The 23,944-nt window shown below is 36.0% G+C and overlaps 2 protein-coding genes across 9 annotated transcripts in view; both read left to right on the top strand.

Moving 5' to 3' along the window:
- On the top strand, positions 1-22,081 carry LOC107554530 (M-phase phosphoprotein 9-like). 2 transcript variants are annotated; one of them, XM_016237062.1, is made up of 24 exons: positions 1-115; positions 1,729-2,003; positions 4,384-4,531; positions 5,037-5,126; positions 5,912-6,357; positions 6,957-7,104; positions 7,460-7,532; positions 7,722-7,807; positions 8,660-8,770; positions 8,843-9,258; positions 10,749-10,898; positions 11,927-12,014; positions 14,417-14,632; positions 14,723-14,770; positions 14,856-14,920; positions 16,408-16,509; positions 16,741-16,854; positions 16,949-17,109; positions 17,884-18,054; positions 18,154-18,274; positions 18,367-18,464; positions 19,205-19,356; positions 20,264-20,332; positions 21,487-22,081. In XM_016237062.1, exons 2-24 carry the CDS (start codon positions 1,765-1,767, stop codon positions 21,586-21,588), a joined length of 3,414 nt encoding a protein of 1,137 aa, XP_016092548.1. In that variant the 5' UTR covers positions 1-115; positions 1,729-1,764; the 3' UTR covers positions 21,589-22,081. The 2 variants fall into 2 exon arrangements, with proteins under 2 accessions (XP_016092548.1, XP_016092546.1); XM_016237060.1 differs by having other exon boundaries at positions 19,184-19,356.
- A 201-nt stretch (positions 22,082-22,282) lies between these two features.
- Positions 22,283-23,944, top strand: part of LOC107554528 (membrane-associated phosphatidylinositol transfer protein 2-like) — an 87,179-nt gene continuing 85,517 nt past the window's right edge. For 6 of the 7 annotated variants that reach the window (XM_016237056.1, XM_016237055.1, XM_016237059.1 and 3 more), the window contains exon 1: positions 22,283-22,845. The gene's annotated coding sequence lies outside the window, so the exon portion shown is untranslated. The remainder of the gene's footprint in view (positions 22,846-23,944) is intronic. The other variant, XM_016237058.1, reaches the window with a different exon arrangement.

Raw genomic sequence — 23,944 nt, 5'->3', positions numbered from 1 at the left:
TGAGGGAGAAGCAGTCAGTCAGTGACAGATGAAGAGAGAGAGACAGTGCGTGCGTGCGGCGCGGCGCGTGAGGAAATGTCAAAATGGGAGAACAAGCGATGATAAAAAGTAATAAGTAAGTGAAGCGGTACTTGGGGGTTATTGTCATGGTAAATGTGTCAGCGCTTGTGTTTGGAGCGAGGGGATGCAGCTGCAGAGGTGATGCGTGCTGTGTGTGTGTGTGTGTGTGTGTGTGTGTGTGTGAGAACAGGAAGCGCCATAGCGAGTCTGTGTTTTGCTGCATGTTCATGTTGCTGCATCTATGAGCCTGCTTGACATCTATTAAATAACTAGGCGATAAAACGCACCACCGGCTGGGCTTGTAGGTCGCCAGATTAGCTTTGCGTTGTTTACTGATCTGACGATTAAATGTGAGTGCTTCTGGCTTTATCGGCTCTTATAACTTGCTGTTGATCTCCATCCAAGTTCATAGCAATGCATGACATTCGCTGTGTGAATATATCTGTTGTTGTCCGACTGCATGTAAACAATGAATTTACCAGATGTGCCCATGATGTCCTGACAGTCTGACAGCTGGGTCTTTGTTTATGCCTTAGCTGGACATTTAAAAAAAGGATAATATGCTTTAATCTTCTTTTCTTAGTTGAAGTTTTGATAATTATCCTTTATAACATCATTGTAATGTAGCTCAAACTCCTGGTTCTGTAGATTGCATCTCCTGCTTGTGTTATGTGATTGTGTATTAATGTGAAATAAATAATAAAAAGCCTTATAAGAAGTGTACTGAGTGAATGTGCACTTGTAGTGTACTTCAAATCTTAAAAGTATATTTCTAAAAGCTGTACTTGCAGATAATATATGAATGAAATAAAAGGCCACTTAAGTGCACTTAAAGAGAGGCACTCATGACTGTTTCTGAACACACTTAAGCACACTTTGTAATAATGTCATATTAAAGTTTTACCTTTTAAATCATAGTGTTTTAATAATCTTTTTGATTTATTTTGATGTGTTGACTATCATGCAAAGTAGTTGATTATGATTTGTACTGTAGCGTGTAATTCCAACTTCATTATTACAAATTTGTAATTACAAATAGATTGAAATATGTGACAAGTGTCAAAATGACATGAAAAATGACACATTTCAGGTTACCAATAAATACTTGTCAGTACGTTCAGCAGTACACTTTAACCATATTTCAAAGACCATATTAGCAATTATGAAATGACATATAAAGATGTACTTAAGTCCTACCTAAGTATGTTAAAAAGCTTTCTAAAGTAAACTAATTGCATTTAATATAAATGTAAACTATAACGCATTTTCATTTAATTGCAAATAACAAATTTCACTTAAGTATTTTTTTGAAAGCTCTCTTTTTAAGAAAGGCTAACATGCATGTTTTCTCAGCATCACGACTTTAGGTTCAAAATATTTTTGAATGTATAAGAACAAATGGGTTACCATTTCTATTATTTTTAATAATTACCCATGTTTTTTTTTTTTGTTTTTTTTGCAATTTAATATGAGCTCAAACATATGCATAGGTAAATAATTCTGAACGTAAATATGGAATTTATTTTCTTGGATAGTTGGCTTATTGGTTAAATATTTGAGTTGGTAATTGGAATGATGCAGGTTTGAGCCCTAGTTAGTAAGTGTTTACTTTTATGAACTATTTGTTGGTTTGATGTTGATCCCGATATACTCTATTTTTTAAAACAGCGCTCACACACGGTCTCTGTCCACGGCTGTTTAAGCATGTCCACAGATGACAGCATCTCTGAGGACGTGTCCAGCTCTGTGGCCTTGAGCCACGACCAGATCAGTGCCAATGACGGGAAGGAGAGCGAGGCATCCATCGTCTCCTCTGAGGACACCGTATCGGGTCTCCCCGAAGAGGAGCGCTCCGCGTCCCGCCCTGAGGGCTTCCTTCAGACCACCGAAGGGGAAAACAGACCCTCCACCACACCAGCATGCAACATTTCGAACAAAATAAGGTCTGTTTTATCATGTGATGTCTTTAGTGCATTGTTTCTGTCTTCACAAAGAGGCTGTCAATAAGCTGCTTTAAATCCAGAACAACAACTCTAAGGCTTGAAACATACGCTGTGCATTTGGCTTGATTTTAAAGGGATAGTTCACCCAAAAATGAAAATCCTCAAGTTGTTGCAAACCTGTATGAAGTTTTTTTTTTTTTTTCTTCTGCTGAACACATAAGAAGCTATTATGAAGAATGGTGCTAATCAAACAGTTGATGGTAGCCATCGACTTCCATAGTTATTTTTTCCCCCCATACTATAGAAGTCAATGGGGACCAGCAACCGTTCAGTTACACATTCTTCAAAATAACCTCTTTTGCATTCAACTAGAAAAAAAATCATACTGGAACAACTTGAGGGTGAGTAAATGATGAAAACATTTAAATTTTTTTGGAGAACTGTCCCTTTAAGGCTGCATGATTTGGGGAAATAAATACATATGTGCTTTTATTATTATTATTATTATAAATATATTTTAAAAACATTTTTGTATTATTATTTCGATATACTTTGTGATTGAAATGTAAAATGCCGTTTTTAAAAAAATAAAGAGCTCCAGGTTTGTTGTAAATGTTTGTAGCACAATTTGTGTGCTTTATTTTAAAATGTAATTATATATGACTATAAAATAATAATAATAATTATTTTTATCATGATTATTATAATCTACAAGGTAAAAATATAAAGCAAAATAATAAATATTACTTTTGTAATAATTGTTTAAATAAGCATTTTTTTTTTATTTTACTGTGAAACATTATGTAATAAATGGTGTATGTTACAGTGCAACTGTACAAATGTACAAAGGCTGTCTAAATTTCTAAATTAAAATATTAACAGCAAGCTTTTATTTTGGTTGAAAACTTCTGGGAGATTAAAAGCTTATCTTTTACTGACCGCAGATTTATAAAATATTTTTCAGTTTATATTAGTGGTCGACCGATATTGGTTTTTTTGACAGCCGATGCCGATATCTTGGAAAGCAGGGTGGCCGATATAATTGTATTCATTTTAATTTATATTTAAGAAATTTGAAATCATTTGACAATGGATTAAAAATAATTGTGTAAAATAAACATACTTATACTTTAGAATATATTTTCATAAATAAATATTTAATAAAAAATCAAATTAAAAAGGAAGTAAACACTGTAACCAACAGGGCACTCAGTATTCTGGGAAGTTTGTGTGCATTGGGATTTGGGAATCTTTTTTTTTTTTTTTTCAAATAAAGCCAAGGTAACTCATTTTACATACAGCACGCAATGAAAATGACACGAATATGACAGTGGGCAAATGCATAAAGCGCAGCATAATTTGAAATTACTAGTTTAAAGTTTGTCGATCGCGCGTTTCCAGTCAAGCAGAACTCTCCTCCTGTCCGTATTCAATTTGCACGGACCATAGGACCGACAGTCACAGAACATGCAATCATGCAGGATACAAATGCACACTTCAACTAGATTCGACTAAGTCTGCAAGGTTTGAGAAAATAAATGTTCATTAGTCATTCAAAGATTTGTTTAAATGATATAAATGCGTATTTGCTGAATGCTGACGGCAAATGAGAAAGTATTATAAAGTTTGCCTTTGTTACTAATAATATTAAAGCAATTGTTATAATACTTTGTATACATTTTAATTCCTTTGTTTAACAGTTCTATCTGATTATTAGATAGACTTCTATCCATATTAGACCGAACTGAACGACGACAGCAAACAAGAGGGAGAATGTGAGCGGTGTGCGCTCAGGCGCTGCCGTTCTCAGCGCCGTCAAAATAAAAGTCCCACCTCGAACACATCGGCCAAACAGAAAAACTTATCGGCCGATATTTGAAAAATGCCAAATATCGGCCGATGCCGATATTTGAAAAATGCCGATATATCGGTCGACCACTAGTTTATATTTCAGTTAATCTCTTAGTCCTACTTGATATCATGCGTTGTTGCATTCAGAAATCCCTGCTTTTTTATTTTTGTCTACATACTCCGAGGTGTGATGAACATCCCACAATGCAGCTGCTTCCTGACATCACAAATGAGATCATTTAGAAGTTTCCTGAGGCCTGAAGTGGGCATGAAATGAAAATTCACCCTATCTATTTAACGAATGCTTATTTTAGATATTATTAGTGATGCACTGAAATAAAATTTTCACAGAAGCCAACATTTTCACAAAACCAAAGTTTTTATTTAGCTGAAAGCTGAACCAAAAATAAGGTTTGTGATGTTTTTGTCTTTACAAAGATGCTGCCGATAAGCTGTTTTAAATCCATAATAAGCCCTGAGGGTTGATGTGACTTATAATCAGTCTTTGTTCTCGTGTCACATGCTTTAGGAGTCTGTGTCTTCGCACCGAGGAGGAGTTCAGCTCAGGGAGAAGTTTGCCCTTCATCAACCCCAGCTCCATAGAGACGCTCAGAGCTTTGGTCCAGGAGATCCAGAGCAGCGGCGAGACCGACCCTGAGATCTGGAAGAACTGTGAGGTGCGCAGATGCCTGAAACCACGCTGTCCGTTCCCTCATGCCATCACGGCCCAGGTTTCTGGGCCATCGTCTGGGGTCTCCCATAGGAGTCGAGACAGCAGCAGCCACGCTCTGAGCTGTGGAGAACATCCCACAATGCAGCTGATCCCTGGCATCACAAATGAGATCATTTAGAGTTGTCTTGAGGGCTTTAAAGTTGTCATGAAATTAAAATTCACCCTATCTATTTTTTTTTATTAATGTTGATGCACCAAAATAATTTTTTTTACCACAACTGTATATTTTATAGATAAAAAAAAACAAACATTCAGATTAACTTTTAAAAAATATAATTCTTATTTTACTCCAATTTGTAAAGTTTACTAGCTGTGAAACTACTAGCCCATCTCACCTAAACACACCAATTGATCTGTCTTAGCATTTCCTTCAAGTCATTGAATCCAGACAATCTGTATTTTTTTTTTTCCTCTTACATATTGACAGTGTTTTTCTCTCATTCAAACAGGGCCGTTGGCTTCATCTCTTTCAGTTGGTGGAAAAGCAATATCAAGAGCAAATCCTTGCTCAGCAGGAGCAGTACCAGTGCCAAATACAGGTATGTTTTCCTAAAGGAACCTGTCTGGACTGTTACCAAGTTACTGTTCATGTTGCAGAGAGTTGAAGTGTTGTGCTTCGTAACTGATGCAGTCAAGGTGCTTGTTGTGCCAGTCTAAAGCTTAAAACATACATTGTGCAATTAAGTGAATTCACATGCATCTAGTTACACAAACTTGAAGTCAGGGCTGCATGATTTGTGGAATTAAATCTAAGCATCCATCCATCCAGTTAAAAAATTTATTTGATTTAAAGTATTATTATTATTATTATTTTTTCTTTATGATAATTAATAAAAATAATGTAATTGTGAAATTGCTATTTACATATAACAAAATAATAAGTATTACTTTTGTAACAATACTATTTCACAATAAAATAAAATATTACTTAAGGAAAAATAATATAATAATATTAATCTTACATTTATTTGACAGTACAACTGTAAAATTACAATATTACGCATTTCTGCATTCAGAAAGCTTTTTTTTTTAATACAGAATTTTGCCAAGTAGGTTAGTTAAAATTGAGCAAACTAACTGTATAACACATCAGGTTTATATTCATAGACACAACTCTATGAATTCAGTAATAACGACTGCTACAGTGATGCAAGACAGCGTGTTAACTGTGCTTTCAATATATTGACCTCATGCTTGCAATTTGCGTTTGTGTACTTTTGTACAGTGTGTTTCTGGCCTTAATCTGGGAGAAATGATTAATATCCTAACTAACTTAATAAATTTGTTTCATTCGGTCTTGATGGTCTTGCATGCTTTCTTCCAGCTCATACAGGATGAAATTAAGGCGTTAGTGCAGTTACAGAACCGCCAAATCAGCACACAGACTCACTCTCTGGAGCCCAGTAAGAGCCCCAAGCCTCTAGAGGACCCGGTGGCGAACACCTTTACGCTGTCGGCTCCAGGACCTCTGTCGCCCCCCCAGCTCACCGTTCACCCACAGGAGAGCTCGGAGGAGGGGATGGTTACTGTGCTGAGCAGCGGGTATGGGACTCTTTCCACCTGGGAGCATGGGTTAGATACAGGGCGGCCCAGTTCCACAGAGGGGAGGGACGAGGCGCTGTGGTCCCCGAACCAGCAGGACGGGAGTCTCACACCATCACCTATACCTCTCGCAAGCCCTCTGGGCCAGAACCCGCTGAGCAGAACAAATGACAAGCTGCAGACGGCAGTTGCACTTGATGTGCTGACTGATAAACAGAGAGTAATAAGGTAGAGTTACAGATGGTTGGGTATGATTATAGTCAATACCACTGATGAAAGTAAATGAATGCGACCAAAAATGAAATGTATATTTGTCTAAAACTAATTTCAAAGATTTATATGAGCTTTTGGATCAAATTTTTTTTTAAGATCATGAGAAATTTAATCAAATGTGTTTAAAGTTCATATTCAAATTTTAAAATTCTAATTCTAAAATTTTACTAAGAGTAAAAGCGAATTCAAAATATAAATTTAAAAACAAATTGCCTTGGCAGCTCACTGAAATACGTTTAAGTTGAATTACTAAAATGACTAACTCAAATTAAACTAAAACTGAAATCGAATTTAACTGTGGTAATTGTAATTTATATTATAACAATAATTAAATTAATAATAATAAATAATCACAACCATTTCGAAATATTTGTAAAAAAAACTAAAACTAATAAAACATGACAAAGCACACAGCAATATTACTAAAAGTAAACTCAAATTAAAGTAATTGTAGTATAAAAGCACTGAAATAACACTGGTTATAATGAACGCTGTTGAATCGTTTTGATCACATTAAGAGATCCAGCTGTTTTGTGTTGTTATATGTTGCATAGTCAACCCCTGACCTCCTGGGCCCAAAGACAAAAACACAGGCAGAGAAAGAGCCGAACGACACCAAACCGGACGTCACATGTGGAGGAGCGGGACAGGAGCACAGCAGGAGCAGGACCTCCTAAGGAGCACACAGATCACTTACCTGATGTAAGCACTTACTAATATCGAATGCTTTTTTTTGATGAACAGCAGGGATCTTTATATATAATAACAAAGCATATTTTTTTTACAAATTCAAGCAGTAAACTCTTTCAAATGTCATTCCATCTTTTCTACTCTAAAATATCTTTTGCAGAAAATGTCAGATTTATAACTGGTCAAAATTTCTGTCATGCATCTCGGATAAAGTAAACGGTTTGAATTGTGCATCATTTGCTGTTTCAGAGATAAGATGAAGCATCACTGTTCAGCTCATTACTGTGAATGTTCCTAGAAGCCTCTGTATGCGTTTAAAACTTCTTTCTGAGTATAATAGTCTTTTGTTTTCTGGCTTTTTCCTCAGCATGGATGCAGCACAGCCTCCATGAATCCATTGCCTCTAAAGAGAAGTGACAGTCTGGTGTCTGAAGCCTCAGGTAACACATTTCACTAAGAATCAAGCTCCACTGTCTGTTCAACAGCACACAGTAGAGATGCAATGGTGATTGTAGGATTCTTTTAATGTTACATTTTGAAGAGGTTTTGAATAAGGGCTTTAGATTGATGTAATTTCTGATTATTGTGAAATTGCTATGCACATACTCCTATTCCCTTTGATTTTCCAGGCCTGTCTTACTGGAAACTGGATGAGAGTGAGTTATACCGCCCTCTACCTGACAACTTTGAAAGTGCTTCCTTTTTCCTAATGCAGGTAAACTTTTATTCATTTAGTCTCTGGGAGAAACTAACTAAAATGCAGCAATGTTATTATCTTAACTGCATCAAAACGATAGCTTTTCCAGTTACTAGCTATGTTTTCCTGTGAGTAGTAGAGTAATGTGACAGAATCGTATAAATCACACAAATAAATCCTAAAATATTTGTATTTATTTTTTTATTCGTTCACTGTCACTTTGCATTTCATGTAGAACTACAATTGCTTTACAAATGTAGAACTACAAGTTTTGGTTAGTTGTACTTGTTTTAAGTTACAGTATAGTATGATGTAGTGAGAATATGGAGCTCATACTCAAGGTTATTATGCTGAAATTTACTGTATATGGGCAAAAAGTAAGATGAAATTCTCCAATAATATTTCTGAGATTTCAATCAAAGCTCTGTAATTTCAAAACATATAATGAACAAATGTAATGTTTCTTAAAAGCTTGAATCATATTTGAACATGTTTTTCTGGAAAATGATGTATGGATAATTAAGTAAACCCAAGTTGATTCAGTCCAGTAAGTGTTCACCTTGAAATATTACTAACAATATAAAAGTTATTCTTACGTTTACTATATAAAATTCAGTAAAGATTTCACAGCAAAAAGACACGTAAACCATTTACAATCATACTAAATTGATACAATCATACTAAGCAGTTGCTTAAGAGTATAAACTAGCAATCAGACGACAGAAGTCATGTTGTCGATTGTGTGCAACAGGCTTTTCAGAGAAGTTTTGATCATTTAAAGGCCTTAAATTTGCATAGCGAATATGATACAGCAGGCTTTATGGGGTTAAATAAAAGCTGATCAACCAGTTGTTGTTCTGTGGCACACAGACTCCAGATGAGAACCGTCTGTCCCTGCGGGAGATCTACCAGAGCAAGAGAGCAGATCCCAAAGGCCACGAATGGGACTCCTTAATCAACTCATCCACCTCGTCTCCTCAGGTCAGAGCAGAGCCAATTAACACAAGAATTAATTAAGGAGCAGAACGTCTCAACTGTTGCTCCCTCACCCAGGTGTTGACTCTGGACTCCACGGTGCATGTGAAGCACTCGGATCGTACGTCAGGCTTCACGTCGCCGTCCCACTTCAGCAGTCCATCTGCGCAGGTCCGGGCCTGTCCCGGCAGCAGCGGAGTGCCTGTCAGTCCCGACTCCATGGCCCTGCGCAGCCACAGTGACACCGACTGCATGTCTAACGCCAGCAGTCTGTCTGCACAGCAGGCGCCTGACCGGACGTCTCCCTCGCTGGTGGCGCTGAGAGCAAACCAGGCCAACAGTGAGGATGAGGGCAGCCACACTGCCACGGTCACCGTACAGCCCAGAGGACTGTCTGCTCAGGACATGTACAAGCCCAACAGAAGCAGCCCCGAGACGGGCAGTGGGAAAATGGAGCGGATGACCTCGCTGGAGGACCCGGTTGTTCTCTCGCTGTAAGAGTCGTGAAAATCCCACTAAAGTTAACATGAAATGACATTTACAACACATTAAAGTCAAAAATTATTTTGAAAAGCTTGGTCACAAAAATGCATAACAATCAAACTGGTCATTATTTTTTTCCCTTCTCTCCCTTTTTTCATAAGAAATTAATACTTTTATTCAGCAGGGATGCATTTAACTGATCAAAAGTGACAGTAAAGACAATTATAATGTTACACAAGATTCTATTTCAAGTTAATGCAGTTCTTTTGATCTTACAAAGTTTGTGATGCATTAAAAAACTACCAATGAAAACAACCATATGGCCTTTATGGGAAGGTTACATCAGCAGATGGGAAAGTGTTTGAAAAAAGTGGACTATGACTATTAAAATTTTTTCAAATAATTAATGCAAAATTACATTTACAAGGCATTTAAGTAGTTGCCTTTTAACTTCCTCACTATCCTTAGACAAACATTGTCTAACACTACCATTCAAAAAAAATGTTTTTAAAGGTGCTGTATGTAGACACCGAATGGTTGAACCAGGTATTGCAGTCCAAATTCAAACTATTGGAGAGGGTTTTTTTCACCCGGCCCCTCCTCCTCAGACTTGACACACAAGCAGGTTGCCAGATTGACGACACCAACAAGAACCAGCGCACTTGACGATGAATGAAATTAAATGCTTTGTGTTTTCTGCCAACTGGCAACCCGGGGTGCCGAAATACAATTGGGTAAACTGACAGTGGGCGGGTTTCACAAACCAAAACAGAGACCGATAAACAAGTATGTTAACTTAGCATGTTTCTTAAATATCTGCAAACATATTATGGTATTTTTATATGCTTTAGTGGAGGAAAAAAAAACTTACATACAGCACCTTTAAAGAAATGAATGCAAGAAATTACTCTTCAAGGATGCATTAAACTGATCAAAAATGACAGTAAAACATTTATAATGTTACAAATTTTCTGTTTTAAATAAACTGTTCTTTAGAACTTTTTGTTCATCAAAGAATCCTGAAAAGAAATGTATCACTGTTTCCACAAAAATATAAATAAGCACAACTGTTTTCAACATTGACAATAATCAGATATGTTTCTTGAGCAGCAAATCAGCATATTAGAATGATTTCTGAAGGATCATGTGACACTGAAGCCTGGAGTAATGATGCTGAATATTCAGCTTTGATCACAGGAATAAATGACATTTTTAAAATGCATTCAAATAAAACATTTTTATTTTAAATTGTAACAGTATTTCACAGTATTACTGTTGTCACTGTATTTTTGATCAAATAAATGCAGCCTTGGTGAGCAGAAGAGACTTCTTTCAAAAAGTTGCAAATCTTATGGACCCGAAATTTTGAACTGTGTAGCTGAAGATGCTGATTGATCATATTTTAGTGCTTTACTGAACCTATCCAATGTTATTTGGTATATCCACATATCTGATGTTCTAGTGCTACCACACTAACTTATGGTTTGTCTAATCTTTCTAGAATGAGACAGAACCTGAGAGAGAAACATTCCCGTCACATATCTGATCTCAGAGCGTACTATGAGGCTGAGATCAGTGCCCTGAAGGAGAAACTAGATCTGGTGAATTTGCCTCTTGACATGGAGAAAAGCAACCAAATCTTGCTTGAGAGGTGAGAAAAAATACACATCAATTCATACTGTTTCAGATTGCATAATGAAATTTAATAAGAAAAAAACAATATATTGTCAAATTAAATCCATCCAAAATGTAGACGAGTTTGTTTCTTCATAAATTTAGCATTACTTCATTTTCTCACTAATGGATGCTCTGCAGTGAATGGGTGCCGTCAGAATGAGAGTCCAAACAGCTGATAAAGACATCACAATAATCCACAAGCAATCCACACCACTCCAGTCCATCAATTAACATCTTTTGAAGTAAAAAGCTATGTGTTTGTAGGAAACAAGTCCATCAAGAAGACATTTTAACTCGAAACCGTTGCTTCTGGCCAAATACGAGTTCATAATCCATAATGTCGCTTCCTCCAGTAAAAAAAAGTCCATCTCCTGTTGTCCTCTCACATCAAAATCCACCCACAAATTTGTTTAGAACTGTTTTGGACTGTTTCCGCTTGTAAACAGTGGTTGATCTGTGTATATTTCTCACCTGATTCAAACAAGACGCCACCGGATAAAGCAATATTGTGGATAGAGGACTCGTATTTTAGTCTAAATAATGTCTTAATGATAAATCAATTTTTTACAAACATGCAGCTTTTGGCTTCACAATGTTAAGTGATGGACTGGAGTCGTGTGGATTACTTGTGGATTATTGTGATGTTTTTATCAGTTGTTTTTTAACATTCAGTCGAGAATATTTATATTCTGGTTAATGAACAGTACTTTTTGTTAACTATGTCTAAGAAGTAATCATTAAAAACTAATTAACTACATTTTATAATTTTAGTGTATCATCACGTGTTGAACCAAATAGCGAGTGTACAACTTACTAATAGCCAGTAGATCTAATGTGGTATATTGATATAGATTTGGCTCTGTCTTCAGCCTGTTGTTTGTCTCTGCGCTCACATCAGCACAGTGACATCTGGTGTCTGGTGTTTAACGCACGATGAACACTCTGTCATCGGCGGAGTCCGATGAACTCTGACTGATTGTGTCTTTGATCATCGTTTGGCAGATGTCAGCACCTGGAACGAGCGTTAACGGAGGCGAGCACACGCATCCGAGAGCTGGAGATCAAAAACCACCTCTTGGAGAGACAGCTGGTACGAGTCACCGCCTACTTCTAAAACAGGAAATACATGAGTGGCTTGTGTACGAGAGACTCGAATGTTGACGTGCCAATTGTGCTTGTAGTCAGCTAAATTGTATAAATTATATACAAGCACTTTAAAGGGGTTGTGTCACTGAAACAGGGTTTTGTACTTTGTAAACATTTCACTTTCACAACTCAAAGCTATCCGGAACGTTTACTGTGTACCTAGCAACTGTATAGCAATGACCTAGCAACCACCCAGAATACCCTAGAAACACCCTGGGAACCACTTAGAACATCCTAGCAACCTCTAGCTCAACATCTATTCAGTAATTAGTGTGAAGAATATCAGGATGGGTTAGTATGGAAGTTGAAATGTCTTTTTATAACATAATTATGACTTTTTTTTATCTCATAATTTTACCTTTTAGTCTCGTAATTATGTTGTAATTACTCAATTTTGACTTTGTCATAATTGACCTATCGGTGAACCCCGCCCCCCCTTAGTTACTGTTGCTCACTCGGACAAACAAACGGAGTTGCTCACTGTCTTATAATGACAGCTGTCAGTGAAAACCTTCTTCCGAGGTGCTTCTGATCAATTTGGGACACAGATGGACCTTCAAGTGGGACTTAAATATGCCATGGAGGGATATATAAAGGATATTAAAATAAATATATAAAAATACAGATCACAATGCAAAATGTATATATATTATATACGGTCGTCACGATCGCAATGACAACATCCCGGAACAACACCGTTCATATACCGCAGAGTAAGATTAAATTAATTTACATTTAACCAGATTAATTTGGAGAGGCACTCTAATATAGACCTTCGTTTATGTGTTTTTGATTTTCGCTGCACGGTACATGACGTGTGAACAGTTCGCTAACGCTAACGTTAGCTAGTTTTAGCCAGAGATACCTTGCTGAAGCACAAGATGACATTAACGTTCTGCTTGAGCAGATGAAAAGTGTAACTTAATGAGAGTATGACAACCAGAAAATGAACGTTTTCATCTTCATTGTGATAGGGGTTGAATGCTTTGGGACATTTTACTCTGTTTTGGTTGGATTTAGGAAATGGAATAAAATAAATTCTATTGCCTATCGTCTCAGGATACCTGGAATTAGTGTTACAAGTACCCTAGGCACATCGTTTTTTTCCATTTTTGTAGCATGAACACCATTAAACCGATGTGAGCGTCGGATCTTCCAATGTTTCTCTATGGCGCTGAAACCTAAAGATGTCCGAGTTCCCCGTGCAACTGATACTTGATTGCCATTGGCTCATCTGTGTTCGAGGGGAGGGGCTTACCGATAGGTCAAATATGACTTTTTATCTCATAATTTTCTACTTTTTAGTTGTAGTTGCAATTTTTTATGTCAAATTTGACTTTTTGGTATATATATAACTTGTCATAATTATGACTTAAGAGCTCATATTTTCATATTTTTACATCTTTCTGATGTCATAATTATGATATTGTATCTCAAATATTTAGATGTTTTATAACAATTATGGCTTCTTATCTCAGTTTTGACTTTTTGTCATAATTATAACTTTGTTTCTAATAATTATGACTCTGCATCTCATAATTTAACTGATTTTGTCATAATTATGACTTTATCAAAATTTTGACCATCATAATTATGACTTTTTTTTTTTCTGGCTTTATTATGATATAGGACAGATCAGACATGACAGGAAGTAAGTTGGAGAAAGAGAAGGGGGCGGGTTTGGGAAAGGTCCTCGAGTCGCGATTCGAACACGGGACGCCCGAAGCGCAGCGGCGCTGTATGTCGGCGTGCTTAATACGTGCTTAATATGATAATTATGACTTTTTAATGCGGGAATTATGACTTAGTATCTCATTTCAAGTTTTTATCTCATAATTTTTACTTTTTACTTTCATCGTTATGCCTTTTTTTAATGTAATAATTATGACATTTTATCTCATAATTATAATTTACCAAAGCATTTTTTGGCGGAAATGGGCTTCCATAGGTTAGCTAATCATAACAGTTAATTTGCTTATATATATATATATATATATATATATATATATATATATATATATATTAGTCTAAAAGGTACAGAAACAGGATATTAAATGTACATTGGAAAGTAAATATATGTTTTCTTAATATGTTCTGCTCTAAAATTGTATTATTATTATATTTTAGTTATTTAATATTGACTAGATATTCTTTATTTGGCATATTGGAGACATTTGTACACTAATAATTATCATTGTTTAAAGGTGTTAATTTCAAGGATTGGTACCTGACCTGCAACCTCAGAAATCTCTTAAAAATAACTTTAAATCATAATAGTGATCATACATGACTGGGAGCATGGTTGAAACACCATGCTAACCTGAAGTTTGTGTGTTTGTGGTCCAGGCTGAATGGCCAGAGCGATACGACGCGGCCAGCGCCACAGTCCAGGCCCTGCAGCAGCGGTTAGAAGAGACCAAACACAGCAGCCGTGAGAAAGACGTCACCGTGACCACACTGAAGAACCACCTGCGTCAGCTGGAGGAGGCCATGCAGAACGCCTGTAAGGAGGTGGATGAGAAAGAGGCCCGCATGAAGAAAGAACACAAGATGCTACAGGATGTGAGCTGAGCAGAATCCTTGAAACTTCCCTTATGCTGTTATATTTGACCATAAAGGTCAATGTGATGATGCACTGTTTTATTTTTTCAGCTCCTCCACGAGTATGATTCACTGAGAAGGGAGCATGAGGGAGCGAAGGTGAGAGCTGTTTTTATCTGACATCATGATACAAATCATAGTGCATAGAAGTGCACAAACTATTCAGTTGTTTCTTTCCTAACAGGACAAGTTGGCCTCGACTGAAAATAAGCTCTTTGATGCCAATGAACAAATATCAGAACTGAAAAGGTAGTCAGATTTCTTCAATGCAAATCTGTAATTAGTATCATTATATCAACTATTTTATTACACTGAAATGTATAATTATAGCTACATTTTATGGATGTAATATTTAACCATTTAATTTAAATTAATATTTAACAATTGTATTTATTTGTTTAATTGTTAAATGTTATAATGTAATTGTTACATTTAATATTTAGCACATATATTAATGAAAAATAGTCGTATGGTAACACTTTACAATAATCTCATTTGATAACATTTGTTAATACATTAACTAACACGAACTAACAATAAATATTTTGAAATGAAACAATGAATGACCAATTAAATATATTTTACAGCATTTATTAACCTGTGTTAATGTTAGTTAATAAAAATATTCATGATAATTCATAGTGCACTGATTAATGTTTACAGATACAACATTTGATTTTCATAATGTATTAGTAAATGTTGAACTTAACATTAATTTAAATTAATAAGTGCTGTATAACTATTGTTCCTTATAACTATAACACTTTACAATAATCTCATTTGATAACATTTGTTAATACATTAACTAACACGAACTAACAATAAATATTTTGAAATGAAACAATGAATGACCAATTAAATATATTTTACAGCATTTATTAACCTGTGTTAATGTTAGTTAATAAAAATATTCATGATAATTTACAGATACAACATTTGATTTTCATAATGTATTAGTAAATGTTGAACTTAACATTAATTTAAATTAATAAGTGCTGTATAACTATTGTTCCTTATAACTAATATGTGACCCTGGAGCACAAAAGCAGTCTTAAGTCACTGGGGTATATTTGTAGCAATAGCCAAAAATACATTGTATGAGTCAAAATTATTGATTTTTCTTTTATGCCAAAAATCATTAGGATATTAAGTAAAGATCATGTTCCATGAATACATTTTGAAAATTTCCTGCCGTAAATATATCAACTTAATTTTTGATTAGTAATATGCATGGCTAAGAACTTCATTTGCACAACTTTAAAGATGATTTTCTCAATATTTAGATTTTTTTGCACCCTCAGATTCCAGATTTTCAAATAGTTATATCTTGTCCAAATATTGTCCTATCCTAACAAACCACACATCAATGGAAAGCTTATTTATTCGGCTTTCATGTGATCTATAAATCTCAATTTCAAAAAATTGACCCTTACGACTGGTTTTGTGGACCAGGGTCACATATAGTTAACTAATGTTAACAAATGAAACCTTATTGTAAAGTGTTACCTGTCATATTATAAAATAAAGTTTAGGAAGTCTATCAAAATAAAGTCATATTTGTATTGAAATGTACATAATTATAACAATCATAATTGCTGATACAAATAAAATGTTCTTAATTGGTAATTGTTTGTTTGTTAATATCATTCATTATATTTACATGTAATATATGTAATATGAATGCTATATACTAACTAAATGTCTTTTTATTTACGAATTTCTCTATGGTTTTGTAGAGTCATCTCTAAGCTAGAGGCTCAATTCCGACAGCTACAGCACGAAAATCTGGCTAAAACACGTCAATCTCTCCACAGCCACTCACAGCCATCTGGAGCAGGGTACAAAACACACACCACATACTCATCATCACGGGTCTAAAACACAGCTTTTAGTGTTTTACAACAATGAATATGAACTGTATACACTTATTTAGCAGTTATTGATTCATGGACAGATGCTAGTGTACAGCTTAACTGTTCCTTTCTTCTAATCGAAAAAAATCAAACTTCAATCTGAATCCCTGAAATGCTTTTACTCCAAGCTGAAACTCACAAATTGAATCATTCCAGTTTGTTCCACCACCCTGATCTTCTGCTTTCACCGAGTAAAAGGCAGCGAGATGTTGATGTGGGCATGAGGAACGGCGCTGGTCTCAGAGGTGAACAGACATCCGGAGCTAGAGGGTACTGCTCTTCACAATATTCATTTCTTTATCATTCGGTGGTGCATTCATTTTGAGAAGGTAATTTCTAACTTTGAACTATCCTCTGTCATCAGACGGCTGTCTCCACCAGAGAGAGAACAGACTCAGGGTCACTCTGAAGAGCCGAGGAAGAGGGATGCTCCCCTGACGCCCATGATGAAGGCCCTGATCCAGATGGAGGACACCAAAGCCACTGAGGGCCGCGCACTATCCAAGAACGGCTGTGCTTCCTCCAGTATGTCACAAAACGAATGGGTGCCGTCAGAATGAGAGTCCAAACAGCTGATTCAAAACATCACAAGTAATCCACACCACTCCAGTCTATCAGTTAACGTCTTGTGAAGTTAAAAGCTGCATGTTTCTAAGAAACAAATCCACGATTTCAATGTTTTAACTTGAAATTTACAAAATATCTTCATGGAACAAGATCTTTACTTAATATCCTAATGATTTTTGGCATAAAAGAAAAATCTATAATTTTGACCCATACAATGTATTGTTGGCTATTGCTATAAATATACCCCAGCGACTTAACACTGCTTTTGTGCTCCAGGGTCACATATGTGGGTGGATTTTGATGTGAGAGGACAACAGGGGATTGTTTTTTATTGTTATTATGTATTATGGAGTCATTTTGGCAAGAAGCTTTTCACTTCACAAGCGGAGGGATGTGGATTACTTGTGCATTATTGAGATGTTTTTTTTTTGCTTTTTGGACTCTCATCAGCTTTGCCATCACATTAATAAATGTTAAAATTGTGCAACTATTTGACAGTATTTACTGTATTTTTGATCCGCCTTAGTGAGCATAAGGGACTTGTTTCAAAAATCTTGCAGATCCCAAACCTTTGAACCAGTGTATGTGTGATATGTGTGTGTGTGTGTGTGTGTGTGTATATATATATATATATATATATATATATATATATATATATATATATATATATATATATATATTTCAGTCACTTTTTCAGTCACTGTCATTTTTGTTGTGTGGTGTGTGTTTTAGGGTTTGCTAGGAGAAGGCCTACGGTGGGTTTTGTGGAGAGTTCTGTGAGGGACGCGGTGGAGGAACGGAGCGGAGCTGTGCTGAGGGCCCAGAGGAGTCTCTCTCCAGAGGGTCACAGGTCATCATCTCTGCCCCCCAGAGCACAGAGAGGCGTTCTTCTCGCCACACCCAGTGAGTGACCAAAAGCTTTAGCATTTGAGCATTTGATGCATTTTCAAAAAAGCTGATAAAAAGTCCATCTTTACTGATTGAATGTGTTTTTTATGTTAGCAAAGAGAGACACATTACTCATGCCTCTCTCAGCCAAGTCCAGTCCCAAGCGCTGCCCGACTGAGAACTTCTCCACCGTGTTGGGTCACCCTCTTCCATCCCAAGAGCACCTGCAGAGCAGGTAACATTTCTGTCCTGCTATCTTACTCACTTGCCATCTGCACTGATCAGGTGTCAGTAAATAATATCTTGTATATGCCTTGTTTTTTTTAGGTTTGATGTTTTTGATCGAAATGGCATCAGCTCCTCTTTACCGTCCCATCCGAGTCCAAGGAAGAGGTTACAGTTTAAGGCTTCTGATAGACTGGAAGGTATTATTGCTTTTGTCAGGTTTAACTATCACACGGTGACAGTCCTAGAAGAAACGTGTATATATTTATTTATATATATATATATTTATATATATTACACTTTGCTACAATTAATTCAATTAGTTACGTTTTTATATTTATATATTATATAATAGTTTATGTATTGCTTTAATAAACTTTATGCTGTTTTAGCATTGAAAATATTAAATCTCTTTATTACATATGACTTGCATCATTTAGGAAAATTCTATATATAAAAAATTTAAATTATTATATATCACAGAATTGAAAAGAGTGACAAAAATGTGTATTTAAATATTATATCAAATTTTTTTTCATTGACTAATTTTTACACTACCATTTAAAAGTTTGGGGTCAGTGAGTTTTTTTTTGTTTGTTAATAGATTAATACTTTTTAAATTTTACTTTTAAAAGCTTGACAGTAAATACATTTATAATGTTACAAAGATATTTATTTCAATAAATGCTGTTCTTTTGAACTTTTATAATGGTTTTGTCACATAGTTTTATTAAGCATGGGTTTCCACAAATATCAAGCCACACAACTGTTTTCAACATTGATAATGTTTCTTGAGCAGCAAATCAGCATATTAGAATGATTTCTGAAGGATCACGTGGCACTTAAGCCTGAAAAAATGATGCTGAAAATTCAGCTTTGATCACAGGAATAAATGACATTTTAAAATATATTCAAATAGAAAACTCATCTGAGCCTGCAGAGAGCAGTGAGTCTGAGGAGCCTGCGGTCGGACTCAGCTGGGACGAACAGGAAGCTGCCGGTGAAGAGACGGCCCTCTCCAGTCAGCCTCGCATTCAGTCGCTGGCTGACGCAGAGCGCCTCTTTGATGAGCTCACACAGGAAAAGAAGCAGGTGATTGTGAGATATTTCCTGTTATGACATGGCTCGCTAAAACACTTGAGTCTGATTGGTCAATCGTGGCATTCTAAGATCAAATGCTGTAAAAATATTTTGTTCATTATTGCTTCATGTTAGTTAATGAATTCATTAATTTTTTACAAATGAGACCTTATTTTAAAGTATTACCCAGCTAAACCAGTTAATAATGTAGTAAAAACTGTATGCACAGTTTTTTAAATGCACAGTTGGGAAATCTGTGAAAGTGAATTGTTAAAATGGGAAAAGTTTGCAAGTCACTAAACAAAAACATTGAAATATGACAATCTTCAACTGTGGATTAAATTAATATTACATATTTAAAAAAATATAATTTATGCATTCAAATTTTAAACATACACACAGTCTGCCTGTGAGCATTTATTGGTGTATATATATATATATATATACATATGTATATATGTATGTGTGTGTGTGTGTGTGTGTGTGTGTAAATTATATTTTTAGCAGTTTCTAAACCCCATGATTTAATTCTAGCTCAGTTGTGTTCATGCATTATTTCAATTCTGGCCATAGACATGCTATAGTCATTGTGAAACTCTGAAAGCTCATGGAAGGCATGTCACAACATCCCGTGAGTGTTTGAACAGCGTGTGACTCGCTCACGGCTCGTGCTGGTTTGAGACTGACTGACGATCGATGGCAGCGCATGTTTCTGCTGTGACCTCAGCACTACACATTACATAACCTGACGTTATAGCGCTGCTGGTTAATCACATCTATTTTTAGCAAAGGCTTCCCTTTTCTTATTCATGCTGAGGAGTGCTAATTCAAAACCCTGTTGTTTAATCTCAGCTGTTTCCATCCAGCAATTTGCTAAAAGCTATGACGCTTTCACCCAATATTTATTTATTTTCCACAGATTGAGGCAGCACTGAGCCGGATTCCAGGAGCCGGGGCCCGGGTCACGTTGCAGACCAGGTTAGACGAGGTGGGAACACAATCACTTTCTGTTCACATGCATATAGAATAGGGCTAGGCAAAAAAAAGATTTTTCAATTAATCGTTTTTTAAAATGTGGGTAATTCGTTATTGATTCTCAAAAGCTGCAAATCGATCTCTTCCATATTTATTTCCGCAAAGATTTAACACAAGATCTGATTAACGTGAATCTTCTCCACTAGATGTCGTCCTCTCATTTATCTTGCGTGATGTTACAACGGAAAGCCTAACGTTCATTCATTGCTTAACATGGCGGAGATACTGTTGACGAACAAAGCAATATTGCGTGATTTGCAATGCTGAGGTGAAATGCTGTAGTAGCACTACAAGTCTGTGGAAGCATTTGACATCACACATGTGGCGCTATGATTTCTGCAATATATGATGATATGACGACACAAACATTATCTCCACAGCTGCTCTGAGAGTCCCTTCATTAGCATTTTACCGTTTCGTTTGAGAAAAACGACCGTAATATCACATACACAGCAGCTGCAAGTTCTTGACAGCAACCCGTCAAAATAAAAGTTTAACTTGAAGAAACTGTGACGGAAATTTATTACTGTTGTGCAGTAGAATGTAAGCTTCAATGTAATAACAATACTACTACTACAAATGATAAATACCAATAAAACGTTATTTTTAAAGAAATAATCACTTTTTTTTCTTCCTAATGTTAACAGTAAACCTGTTGTGTAGCACTTTGTTTGCCAAAAAAATTGAAGGATAAATTGCATGTTTTATATATACCAGAAAAAATTAAGAGAACATTTTATATATATATATATATATATATATATAATTTTTTTTTATTTAATTATCTATTAAATGCACTGTGAAAAACATAGTAAGCAATATTATATTTCAGTATACTGCATATTACAGTTTAAGCGGACATTTCTAAAACCCATGGTATATATTATGATATAGTTACTTTTTGCTGGAAATTCATCACCAGAGTGTTGCATATGTTGCATAACCATGATGATGCCTATTGTTGTTAATCCAGTAACACTTCGTCTAATTTGAGTATTTTCTTTTGTTATTTGATTTTTGATTTTGATTTTTTAAAAGATGATTATGCATAACAAAAGACATCAGTGGAAAAACAGGTGCGTAACATTATGAACTTCATGGTTTTAGGTGTCACTGGAGAATCGCCTAGAAAAGGTGAACCACGACCTCGGGTTCATCCGCATGACTCTGAAACGATTCAACATCCTGCGATCTTCTGCCAACATATAGCCAACGGCTGCTGTGAACTGTCATGAATCATGATCTTTACCCTGGACTATATGAATTAATATTACAATGGAACAGTTGTTACACTGTACAGACTCCGATATGTACATGTTCAGTAAATATTTCTACTTTTATTACTGTGGGATCTATTTTGTATGTTTTATTACATGGTGAACATACTATAAAGTATATTTTAATAATGCCTAGATTTGTAAAAATATTTACTTTTTTAATGTCACAGAAATGTGGGAAATTGTATGCTTGACTCGATATTTTTTTATTTGATTTGTTTGCTGCTGATTTAAATGAATGGCAAAAGTTCAGACCTGCAGGGCAGCTCATTTGCATACGTTTCCATTCCACTTTGTGTCTTACGACTCTTAATTTAAATAACACTTGAAAAGGTTTATAACTCGCTCAAATATCAGGCTTTCACTGTCTGTGGCATGTTCATTCATTTACATGATAACATTGCCTGTGCCATACGTGAGCAGAGAATGATCTTTCACAGAAGCCATGTGGATTTGGAACAACATGGAGGTGAGTAAATAATGGCAGAATGTTTCTTTTTTTGGCTAAACTATCTCTTTAAGAAACACTTATAAAAGCAGCGATTCACGCGTTGCGCCGCCAGAGGGCGCTACAGCGATAGAAAAAATAACCCCTAGAGGAAGGGGAGAGGCGAAGTTGCCATCCAATGATATCGGACCAGAAACGATGCTGCTCGCAGTTTCGGTAAAGATAGAAAGAAGGAAAGGACGTGCACGCACTGAAAAGCTAGGTCAAGGTTTTGAGAAAGAGCATACGCTTTAAATAGACCCACGGGACGCAGCATACCTGTACAGTTTTTCAAGGGATCAGCTATACGAGCTGCAGCGGATATAAGGATGCAGGAAGCCCCACTGCCGCTCACGCTGAAAACAATGCAGAGGCAGTGACAGTCGAGCTCGAGCTCTGCTGTGGTCTAACCAGTCCTGTCACTTCCTCTTTGACGTGTGCATGTTGTGGACTGTCAGCCGTACGCGCTGCTTTAAAAGCACAGGACTTTATTTTTTGACTGCATGGAGGACACCGTCGGCCTGCTTTGCTGTTTTATTTAGTCGGCTCAACCGGGAGCCAGCGGCTCGCTTACAGACAGCGCGGGGAAATAGCGTTGCAGCGACCGGCAGACAGCTCGACCCGCGGCGGGGATGTGTGTGAGCTGAAGCCGCCGCATATCGATGGCCGCGTCGCTCTCATAAGAGCCGCTTTGAGCTAAAGGTAAGAAAAAACAAAGCCCGCGAAATATCTGCTCGCGTTTGAAATGTTATTCTCAACGGTCTCGTTTTTAATTTCAACGGTCGCTTGTTAGTTAACTTAGCTAGCCACGACCTTCTCTAGCTGTCATTCGTGACCAAATTAAACTCCTTAAACCCTGATTTTTTTTAAAAACCGATTGCCCCACTTAAACGAACCATTTGGGAGTTGTAATGAGATTAATGTATGTGCGCATTAAAGGTGTTATTTAATTGTGGAGGAGATTATCGTATTATTTAGATGCTGTAATTTGAGTCTTATCTGAAGGCTTTTACGGTTGTCTAGATTAGATGGGATTCATAAATGGGCATGAATTGTTAATGAGGGTTATCACTGGGCAGTCAAATCACTTTTCACAGGTTGATATTATAGTTAAACCCCTTGTACCTGTTGTAATGTGTGCTGTATTAATTATTCACTTTCATGAATTAGCATTGAATGTATTCTCATGGGTATTTGGCAAGATATCTTGGTTGTAATTTATAGATGGGTATGAAAATAGATTGTTTTGCACATGTGTTTTCCTCAGGAAAGCTAGTCGTGAGGTGTATAGTTTGATTTTTGGGTTTTGAATTTGTGACCTATCAAAGTTAATCAGCTGTCCGAGCTTGAAGAAGATTAGTTAGCTCTACAAGTGACATTATCTGCTGTAAGTAGAGCGATGAGTACCTCATTCAAGTCATTCTGTGCTGGGAATAATAATATAACTTTTTTTTTTTTTGATGTCAACATTTTAGGTCTGCGATGAACACTGTTCCCGCAGTCTGGAAAAACACTGATGTATGGATTTTTAAAATGATAGAAAAACAGTGTGCGTTTTTATGCAATGAAAACGTTAAAAAGAAAAAAAGTTATAAAATCAACTACGTCTGAAGCAAAAAAATATATAATATAATAAATGAAAAATATAATAAATATATAGCTATTTTGATTCTAAGTTTTTCAAATTGTGCTACACACTCCAAAGCATCTTATTAGATAGATAGAAATTGATACTTATGAATATAACTTATGTAATATGACTTTTGGATTTTTCTTAACGTAGGAGCACTGTTGATGTGTA

The sequence above is a fragment of the Sinocyclocheilus grahami genome, unplaced genomic scaffold (assembly GCF_001515645.1).
Source record: "Sinocyclocheilus grahami isolate Dianchi unplaced genomic scaffold, SAMN03320097.WGS_v1.1 scaffold505.1, whole genome shotgun sequence".
NCBI lineage: Eukaryota > Metazoa > Chordata > Actinopteri > Cypriniformes > Cyprinidae > Sinocyclocheilus > Sinocyclocheilus grahami.
Note: the sequence above shows the minus strand (reverse complement) of the source record. Positions and strands in the feature narration are given on the sequence as shown.